Consider the following 11,156-nt stretch of genomic DNA (forward strand, 5'->3'; position numbering starts at 1 on the left):
AAGCCATCTGCAGTTAAAGGGCCGTGGCTCTAAATAGTAACCGACATCTCAGTTGTAATGCTTTACACTTTTCTTCCTTTCAGTCCCTCTAAAGGGAATCAATATTTTCAGTGTTATTCAATCAAGAAACCTGTTTTTGTTACAGAGTTGTGCTGCATGTTTATGCCTACTAAGTACCAATCTTAGACATTCTCCTCACACCAAACAGTAAGTTTCCTTCTTTTTAAAACATTAATGATAAAGTTTTGAACAATATTTAAGAGTAAATATTTGGATTGCACAAAGACAAATTAGTATGACTTCAGTAGCCATGAATACAGTCTCATTAACACAGATGAGAAGTTTGCTTACTTCAAAGAATCTGTTATTTCTTAAGTAGTTTGAACTATTTCCTAAAGAGTATTTAAATACTGTTGGGGTTCTGGGAAGTCTGTGTTGTTTGCTAAGGAAGAAATATATTTCTGTATAGTCACTGCACAAGGGCAACGTCTGTCAAACATGCAGTATACTCACCACAAAGAAACAGGATTTGTGCACAGACAAATCTTCACTACATTTTTCTTTAAGGGTAGACTGAATAATCAGCTCATACAAAGGAGCTAGTTTCAAGGCAGTAATCTGAATTCCTGAAACCAGATGATGTTTTTTATTAGATTTTAGATTGTACGTGAAAGCTAGTTTTTACAAACTAAAGAAAGTACACAGACATAAAAACATTAGCCTTCCTTCTTTCCTCTTTTGCTGATGGTAATCAACAACTTCAAGGTATTTTAGATAGTGTTTAACAACTTTGCTGGCTTCTAAGAATTGACGTACAGGTTGATAAGTACAGAAGATTTTCTACCCTAGAATCCAGTTTTAACTTCTACTACATTACCATGTGGAAATAGAAAGCATGTAAGCAATGAGTGGTCATAAATTACTTAGTCTTAAAAACAATCTTAACATGCCTGTGAGCATCTGTATCTCTTCAATATTGGATAAGGACAGAGGAATAGGCTGATGAAACTTCAACAAAAAATAAGCTGACAAATCCATGCTGAGTTCATTAGTCAGTGGTAAAAAAGTAGGGTTGCTGGAAAGAAGACAAAAAAAAACATTTTAATATATAAAACAAAGGCTCTTAGGGTAAGGCCATAATCATGTTTCTAGTGGTTTGCTATGACCTGTACTTTTTTTCTTCAAGAAAAGTTCTGCATTCTAAGTGCAACTACAACCCCAGTATATTAAAACAAGTTTAATGTAAACACTGGCAGAAAGGAAATGTGAGCTGTGGGGGAAACTGAGGAACAGGGCACAAGAAGATTTGCTCTCAATCAGTCTGTAGTGACTTATTTTGGAGAATGACTTCAGATTTTCCCTCCTGGCTCATACTGAAGTAACAAGAGATAAGATGTTGGTGTCTACAGCAGGATGACAAACAACTTTGTATGATTTAGGTATAATACACCTTAAAGCATGTTTCGTTTATTCTAGAACTGTACTGCTTGTTGAATAGTAAGATGCTAAGTAATATCCCAGTGGCTTCTTCTGGCTTCAAATCTATGAATAAACCCATAACTCTGTGCAGTTGACAGTTAAATAGCAACATAATAATTTTGAAGTTCATTTGGGAAGACAGTAAAAGCCACAGGTTATGCAAGTTATAGCTTATAGGGGATAAGGTTATCAACAGCACAGAGCTTCCTCGGCAAGCTGTGTATCCATTCTATTAGCAGAGCCTAAACACAAGTTATGCTGGGGTCCACACCAGCAATTTGTAAATCCATTGCCATATTCAGAAGCACTCAGAGCCTCACCCATCTTCTCCAGCTTGAGAGTCTACAAGTAGTGGAGAAAGAGGAAGCTTGTGGAGCGTATCTGTGCCTTCAACAGTTACAACTGCTTTTGTTCCACACACCAGAGAACCTGGGGGAAAAAAGGAAACTGTTATTTTCCCCATTTCAGCATAGATTAATCCTATGCATACAAAATAGTCATCAGTAAGGAAAGCTGAGATTCAACTGACAGCACCTGGGCAGAAAGAAGAAGTGCAGACTGTGCATACTAAGTGGCCAAAGCTGCCCATTGGTGGTTTTAGCAGTAGCTGGGCTATGGGATAGATGAACCCACCACAAGTTGTTGTTTCATGATTGCTACGTAGTTGTTCTGTTTGATACCACTCTCGCTCAATTTGCATCAGTGGGCAAGAAATGGGAAAACAGTTTGCATATGAACATTACAACTGCTGAGCAGCATCACACAAATCTTTCTGTTTCACTTAATGGGAAATGACAGCAAAACAAACATCATCCTTGATTTTCCACTAGGAAACTTTCAACATAGAGTGGGGACATAGTAACATTTCTGACTTATTTTTTTGAGTTTCATTAATGATTTTTATTTAATGAAAAGGGTAATGATGAAAAAGTTGTCTCATTATATAATTATTTCTGGTTTTATAGCTTTACCAGGATTGAGCTCTGCTTCCAAAATTTGATATGGAGAAATGTAAAATTCAGTGTTCATAGGAGTTCCTGAGAAATTAAAAACAACCAAAAAAACCCATCAGTATACATGTCAATAGAGAAAATTTGTTAGGTATCTTGGTGCAAAGGAAAAAAAAAAAGAAACGTACAGGACGGGCAGAAAGGATACCTCATAAGAGTGTATCTCTATTTACAGCATTTGTTCAAATCAGAGCATTTTCTTAGCGTTTAACAGCTAAGTCCCCAATGTATGAAGTCATCAGACATCTTTCAAAAGATTTATCTTGCACAATAACCTTTTGTTGTGCCTTAAAAGATATTAGCTGAACTTCTAGCTTTTAGCAACTAGTCTGAAGTATAAGAAGCATTCATAATACTTGCGTAAGGAAACCACATCCATCAAGCTGTGCAACAGCATAATGTTAGCACTTCTAATAAGTACTTTTATGAACTGTAACACACTTACAATTGAAGCTCACTACCGATGGTACAGATGAGGCAAAAAAATTTACTGTATTTGCCTTTTATGCAACACCGGTATTATCTGGGCTGCTGCCATTGCTATCCCACAGTTACTCCCAAAATGCGGCTTCCCACATAACCTCAAAGTTGCTGGCTTTGCTTTTAGGCAGCTGCAAAGTGAATGCTACAGTAGCTGATAAGCCACCTGGCCTCCTTGTCTTTCCTCCTTATGTATACATCTCTACAGTATCAGATCCAGTAAGTCCAAAAAAGTGCACATGCACTTAAAACAGAGGATCATTTCTATTAAAAGAATAAATAAATAAAAAATAAAACAAGATCAGTGCAGTGGGGTTTTTCATTACAGTATTTTTGAACTAGTGAAGAAAATAATAGCAATAATATTCACCTCCAGTTCTTGGCACCAGGTGTCCTACTTTTCCATGAAGTACTTCAGTAACTCTGTTTACATCCTGTGTTCTAGTTCAAAACATCTTGATTAGTGTTTCCTAAATTGCAGTGCCAGTGAGGTTAATATGAAGAATAATTTGCACCCTTAATCAAACAGACAGCGCTTTCTTGGAAGCAGATCATGTTTCCATTTTTACATTAGCTTCCAAAATACTGTCATTCCACTCATGTATTACTTAGGCTTCCAGCTTTAACCCTATACCTCAGCTTTTTCAGGTTGTGTTGTTTACCAGAATTGAAAGGGCCAAAAATATGGGCATGACTGGTTGAGAAAAGAGTGGCAAAATAACCTGGATAAACTGAATCAAATGGAGCCGATCTCAAACTTCAAATATGATTGTGCAGCTGAATACACTTTAACATACAATTATATAGGTGTGCATTAAAGCTCTGCAGTGCTTTAACTGATTTCATAAAAGGAACAAGTAATCTATTTAACTGAAGTAATATTTACTGAGAAAATAGCAAGGATGTAGTGTCAAGAAGGAAAGCATTGCCCTCAACTCTGTTTTTCTGAAAGCAGATGAAAAATCACTGTTGAATTACCAGAAGGTTTAGGGAAATCTGTTCACATCCATCTGTAGGCCTGCTCCTCAAAAGGAGAAATGAGAAAAGGAAGGATGGAGGGAAAGATATTGCACCCATTCTCCTCTCTAGAACTTGAAGAGGAAAATGAGATACCCAAAAAAGCAGGACTACCAAAGGTACATTCTACTGCTGCAAAAAATAGATGAGATTAAAAAATGACTGACTGAAAAAAAATAATAATAATAATAATTAAAAAAAAAAAAAAAAGAATCAATGGCTCTACAGCGTTCTATCTGCTCCCAGCAGTTGTTCACACACACACCCACCCATCCACCCACCCACCCACTCAGGCTGGGTGGCTAGCCAGTTTCACTACAAGCCTCTGAGATAAAGCTCAGGAGGAGTACAGCAGATGATCTTGTTTGGCATGCCTAAGGCTGGCAAACCACAAAAAGTCTTCCAGCTTTCCAGTGGGAGAAAATGCATTAGCTTTCCACATCCTGTCTATAATTAGATCAGTTGCCTTGTTTTTTAGTGAAATGCAGGGGCGGAGGTAGAAGTAAAGTGAAAGGAAGGAAGGAAGGAGTAGTCTTCAAGTTACCTGTGTAGAAGAGACATTGAATAAAGATCTTTCTCAAGGGACTGCAGTGCAAGGTAACCCTTAGCTTTCATTTCGCTGGGAGAGAGAGAGAGAGAGAAGATGCATTACTGTACTTGTAAGTACACAAAAGCTAGACTATGGATTTTAAGTCTTTCAAGTAAAAATTAGTTGTAACCTGTTTCCTGGAATTTGATACAGATTTGACAGGTCTTCTAGAATCTTTCCAAATGCGTCATAATTCTTCATCCTAACAATAAAAAAGAGTTACTACCACGCCATTTAATGAGATGGATAGTAAGTTTTTTATGTCTAACTTGTTAGAAAAGGCATCATTTGAAACAATGACATAGGCTCCCTTCTTATCAGATCTGACACATAGCAGTACTGCTTCTGAGTTTTCTTAGAAGATACCAGGAAATGTAAGTCCTTGGCTCTGTTGCAAAAAGCAATGTAATTATAGCCGACACTATTTAAATATGCATTACTGAAAGCAATAAATGTGCATGATACACCAATCTGACAGCTCAAGATGTAGCTCATCAGCTGCAAGCACTCTCCCTGACGTTCCAATAAAGGTAGTCATCTAGTAACACTTCCCTAACACCGTGCACTCATACAGTGTTCTTTTCATCAAAATATCAAGGATTGTATTAACATTGCACTTCACAGCACCCTGCCAAACTCTCCTGTGCTGCAGTCACACTGATGGCCACGCTCAAGGCTTACCTCCACTCTCTGTGTGCAGGTAGGGCTGCAGTGCATAACCATAGACAAATCAAATAAAACCTGCTGGACTTTCACACTGGGACAAATACTTCCCCCACAGAAATGTAAGCAGGTTGCTCTACTTCATTTATTGCTTTCCAACTGGACTGTTTGGGAGGTGGGGGAAAGAGAGGGAAGCAGGCATGCAGGTACATGCACACACATGATGCCAGTCTGTGCCTTAGGACCAATTGAGATATTACACTAGGCACCGTAGAAGTGATATTTGCGCTACATGTCATATCCTCGCAAAAACAAGAATGCTGCCAAGTAGCTACCATTGGCATTATGAGTACTATCTACTGTCACTCAGAGCAGACCTGCTGGCAGTTAACACCTCTAGGAGTCAAAAACCTACAAAAATGCAAATTAAAACTCCAATACAGCTGTTTACACCTATAAAAATGAACTTCATTTATGAGGAAAGAGGACTAGAAAAAAAATGATGATGCATTACAGGCCCACATAAGAGAGAGATGAAATATGCAAATTCAATTATTATTCTTTCTTTTCAAGTGTTCTGCCAAGATAGTTAAAGAGGAATACAGTTTCTTAAATATGTTCATTATTAGTAAATATGGAATCTTGATAAGATTCTCTGGGGAACTTCTGATTGGATGTGTAAGGTGCAGGCCTGATTTGGAACTTTCTTTTTTTCTTCCTGAAGCCAAGAAAAATACCAGTATTCAACAACTGCAATCAACTGGCAGCTAGAGCCAATGTACCGCTGTACAATGTTGCCCTCTACCACCCACAGAAGCAGATGCAATTTAGCTGTATTCAATGAAATTACCTGAGAAAAAAGTAAAGTTCAGAGCATCTTTTTAAAATTCTATTTTATCCTTGCAGTTACAAATTGGAATCTGGAAATAACAGTATCAATACAATCAACCTTCAAATATGGGGCACAGCACCCCACATAAAATCCGATATAAGGTGTTCAGAAAACAACAGACTGACTCCTGTTATTATTTCCTGATTCCTGCATTGTTTTGTTACAAAAATGTTTGTGTTACTACACTAAAACCATCCTAGCCTTGGCTTCTCCACAGCATTCTGGGAAACAAGACTCAGGAATTCCTTTCCATCCAACAAGAGACGCTACACATAGTTCTTTACCTTAGGTGCTGCACCAAGTCATCACAAATCTAGAACAGGAGAGAACACTTTCATGTTTCTTGTCATCATTCATGTAACATCTCTGACAAACACACTGATAATGATAAGCTTATCCCTTATTACTTTTAAATTATATATTATTAAAAATATTAAGTTAGCATCGTGATAGTAAAACAATATTAATATAATAACTATGAGAACTCTGTGGAAGAGGATATAATTAGCTGAAATAACTTGTTGATATATTAGTTTCAGAAAAAAAAAAAAAACAACAACAACAACAACCAAAAAAAAAAAACCACTTTTGCCAGTTCTTTTCCCATTAATAGGCAGTTTCTTTGCTAAAATTCCCTGGCTATGCATTTCCCTAGTAATATTGTCCAGCATCAAATGATTTTTAATCAGTAAGCATTCACGCTATTACATTAATTTGGAATTAGTTTAGTCCCTCTTTTCCAGGAATTTAAAATTATTCTATTTAACTAGCACAGGCTATTGATCATAGTTTATGCTTCCACCCACAGACAATTAGTCTGCACCAGCTAGTTGTTTTAACTTTGATCCAAATGCTCACTTGTAATACCAAACAACTGAAGAAGATGCTATGTGAACTGCAGAGTGGTATTTTGCCAATACCTTGAAAAATTTGCAGGAAAAAAAGATCTTTATTAGCAGGAATGCATACACTTAAAAAGAAGGAAAAACAATCTCTAGTAACAGCTCCAAGATATTTAAAGACATCTGCACTAGAAACATATATTGCACTACATCTTGGTAGGAGACTATTTTATAACCCTATATTTATGCAGGGTACCAGAAACTCGCACACTGGAACAGGTTGCCCAAGGAGGCTGTGGATGCCCCCTCCCTGGAGGCATTCAAGGCCAGGCTGGATGTGGCTCTGGGCAGCCTGGTCTAGTGGTTGGCAACCCTGCACATAGCAGGGGGTTGAAACTAGATGATCATTATGGTCCTTTTCAACCCAGGCTATTCTATGATTCTATGAAACGCCTTGGAAATTGGGCATGTCAGCCGAGTTTCACCTTAATATTTAGAGCTACAGTAATTAACATCTGTGCTGAGTTGTAAGCTTAAGTGAGAGATTCAAATGCCTGGTGAGGCATCTGGTGTCATGCAGAGGCTGCCAGGTATGACAAAACCAAAAGGAAGTTGAAGACTTTCTGACATGGTAGCTGAAAGCCAGATGGGGACACTACAGGGAGGTGACAGCCAGAAAATTAACTTTACCACAGGAGCCTCTCCAAGGTGAGCCAGCTTTGCATCCATCACCCTTCCATCCTTCTCGAGCTGCACTTCTATATAAAACATGTTCGAGGTTATGTAGCAGGCAGTCCCACTGGGGCTAACATGAGAGTTAAGCCTAAGGAGAGAGGGGAAAAAAAATGTTGTATATCCAAATGTCACTTGAAAAAAGGAAATGAGTATAGTTTACTTAATCGTGGGAAGAGACACCAAGGATGCTTTAAAAATAACTTCTCCTTGGCTCAGCTTCTAAAAACTATCCAACCAGGCAATATAAGCTTTCATTGTTGTGTCAGTTTGCTGGAAACTGTTTACCTCAGTTTGCAGCTTTGGGACCTAGATAGGAATGCCCTCTCTTCACTCAACCTCCTCCATAACAGGCTAATTGAAGGTGGCAGTTAAGTCCACTTTAAGTAATGCATCTCAGAAAAACACCATGCTAAAAATGTAGTTGATAAGCCATCCAGATGGTATTCCTCACTGGACATGGGGCTACGCTTGCTTATTTGTATTTATTAATAAACAAACTTACCCTTTTTGTTTGGATAAAGATTCCAATCTGTTCATCACAGAAAACAAAGATCTATCTGTAATAAGGAAAACGTTATTTAATTAAGTCGCAATGACTGAAAAGTAGAAACATTATTATCCTGCTCTAAAAGGGGTGATTTAGGTAATAAAAAAATGATATCTCTTGCATGACTTCTTGTCATTCATGATAACTATGATTAACAAGTGTTGCGCTGAATAGAGCTTCCTCTCAAACTTCAAGAGTAGCTGTAACCTGAAGGCTTAACCCAAAGATGAGTCACAAGTATTGTAACACATCCACCTCTGTGTTTGCATGTTTGGCTCCATCATGCAGAATATCACCAGCAAAGAGAATCATGGAATTGTCCGAATTGGGAAAGAATGCTAAAAGATAGACTTTGAGATAACTGACAGTTTGTTACCACTTAGTGTCCTCTGCAACTTCTCCATGCATGAAAGCAGCAGACCATCGGAAGCATTACCAACAGGAGATCGACGTGGCTTATCCTAGCACATTTGTGAAAACAAGAGACAGAGAAAGACCCCTTAAATTAACAGCCACAGAAGAACATCACTGCCTACAAGTTTCAGAACTCTGATGCACAGTCCAGCAAAACAGTACTTACTTCTTTTTATCAAGTACAGAGGTGAGCTATGATTGTAATTCTCCCTAAAGGAGCAGTCCAGAGTGGATTCATGAAGACTCTACTATGCAGTAATTACATATTGGAGGTCTTTGGTGCAGAAAACCACTTTCCATTCCCTTTGCTTTTAGGCTGAGTAAAGGTTATGTCTCCTAACGTAAGCTGTTTTCACCACACTACTAGAGATTAACCAAGAAAATGCATAGGTTTATGTTTTAGAAGGAATGAGTGAAAGTGAGAGATCAGTACGCATTATGGGTTTACTTGGTCAGAGTCAGGGTATAAGTTCTAGTTGAAGATAGTAACTTCAGTGGCAAGTAAACTCTCTAAATTCTTCTCTGAAAACTCCTTCACACTTCAAGTAACAAAGAACAGTCAATACTAAAACACTTTCAACATCGTCAAAGTCAAGGCATCACATTCAGAGGAGCACTTAAGCATTAATAAAGCATTTTAAGCATAAAAAAGAAGCATGGAAGCAAGTTTTTATATTAAGCTCATAGCACTTGCAGTAAGCTGCCATTTACAGAGATGATTCTTATACATAATTAGCCACTGGAAATGCAAGAAGCATGTACTGATTCAAGGTATATCACAGCAGAAAGAATTCCAAATAGCAGATTAAGGATATCAGGATAGTTTCTCAAAAATAGTATTTTCTCCCAGTTCTGTAAATAAGAAGTTGTCTTTACACACTATGAATATGCTAGGGATAATGAATGGAAATTCACTATTAAAGTATCAAACTATTATGATTAATCCCAGAAGAGTTAAAATAATGCATGAAACAACTTCTAGAGTATCAAATCAGTGCTTTTTAAACACTGTTAAGTCAGAAACCAGGCTATAATAGGTGCTTAAAATTTTTGTTGCTGCTGTTGTTTTTCTAAGATAAGGAGTTAGTGAGTTGTCTTGGCAACTTGATCTAATATGAGATATCCTTCTCTCACCTAATCTGAGATTCTTACCATGCAAAAATGGACAAGTTTCAGAGTTTCACTCCATGGTCTCTGTTGATATTTTAGATACAACTGTTCCATTAAGGCATTTGTAGAGATAACTGCACCTAAAAAATACATCAAAATGTTCCAAATATAATGCTATGAATTTACATAGGCAACTAGAAAAGTTGGAGGAAGAAAAATATAAAACTTGCTAAGATCATAGGTGTTATGTTTCAAAAGAGGAGGAAAGAAAACAGTGACTTAGTTTTCAATAAGTTTTGCACACAGATATCTAATTTTTGTAAGACTCAAAGTTTTTTAGTTGAGATTTGGCACACCCATGACCACATCAGGAATTAACCTGGAGTGAATTTCCTAATAAACCAGCCTAAGATAGATAGGGAGACTTCAGACTGATCAGTCAGTGGCAGTCAAGGCCCTGAAGCGTGTCCCACACTGCACTGTACTCCTTAGTACCAGAAGCATAGCAAGGTGCTTCTCTGACAAAGAGGACACAGCTGCTACATAGAAACATCCTCTCTGAAGCAGGCCAGGATGGAGACTGCTACACTTAGTGCATACAGCAAGCAAGGGTGGCAAGTGGGACCTGGCACTATCTTTCTCCTGGCAGAAGGAGAGCACAAATCCCAACCCCCTGAAAAGAAGGTAATCTCATTCAGCTGGAGGAAAGAACAGCACCAAACCCCCAAAAGCTCTTGCAAACACCATTACCAAGGGAACATTCCCACTCACCCATGCCTTGAGGCCTGCAGAAGGGGAGCAGCAGTGGCTGCTGCCCACCCTGCTTCTCCATCTCAACCCACACCACAGGAAACCAGGGCTCCTGCTTAAAGCAGCTGCACCAGAGCACCCACAGGTGCTGTACAAGGCAGATAGCTTCCTCCCTCACAAGATGGGTCCCAGGAACTGGGAGGCCCTTTTTACAGGCACCCGCTTGAAATTTGGCCACTGTTAAATGCTAGGTCTACAGCAAGAAAAGCGTGTCTCCTACATAAACCCTGTCTGGTAGTGTTTCAAATTGTCTTACAGCATGCTTTCTGTTTTCAGCTGCATCATCAGTTGTGCTGCAGTGCCTGAGATAGCTTCATAATGTGTAAAGGAGATGGTCTGGGGCTTGCTTGCATGTACATGAGTAAGAAGTAAATAGTCTGATGGCCTCATTACATTGAGATTACAGAAAAAAATATGCATGGGCATGGGAATCCCAGGAGAGCTATAAAGTATGTGCAAAAAAGCAGGTATTTGTCTCCAAACAGAAAACTGTTCTGTAGGTCCAACTAGAGAAAGACAGTATGTCCATGTTAAGAATCTAGAGCTTGATTCTTAGAGAAAAACATTA

General features: G+C 38.3%; 1 protein-coding gene across 1 annotated transcript; it reads right to left on the bottom strand.

Moving 5' to 3' along the window:
- Positions 1–634: 634 nt before the first annotated feature.
- LOC121109701 (mediator of RNA polymerase II transcription subunit 1-like) lies at positions 635–10,623 on the bottom strand. Its single transcript, XM_040689278.2, has 12 exons — positions 10,550–10,623; positions 9,821–9,918; positions 8,631–8,715; positions 8,210–8,264; positions 7,663–7,795; positions 6,415–6,443; positions 4,706–4,777; positions 4,531–4,605; positions 3,340–3,410; positions 2,451–2,516; positions 1,800–1,908; positions 635–1,075 (listed from the first exon to the last, which is right to left on the bottom strand). The coding sequence occupies exons 1-12, from the start codon at positions 10,608–10,610 to the stop codon at positions 913–915; spliced, it is 1,017 nt and encodes a 338-aa protein (XP_040545212.2). The 5' UTR covers positions 10,611–10,623; the 3' UTR covers positions 635–912.
- Positions 10,624–11,156: the final 533 nt, after the last annotated feature.

The sequence above is a fragment of the Gallus gallus genome, chromosome 2 (assembly GCF_016699485.2).
Source record: "Gallus gallus isolate bGalGal1 chromosome 2, bGalGal1.mat.broiler.GRCg7b, whole genome shotgun sequence".
Lineage (NCBI taxonomy): Eukaryota > Metazoa > Chordata > Aves > Galliformes > Phasianidae > Gallus > Gallus gallus.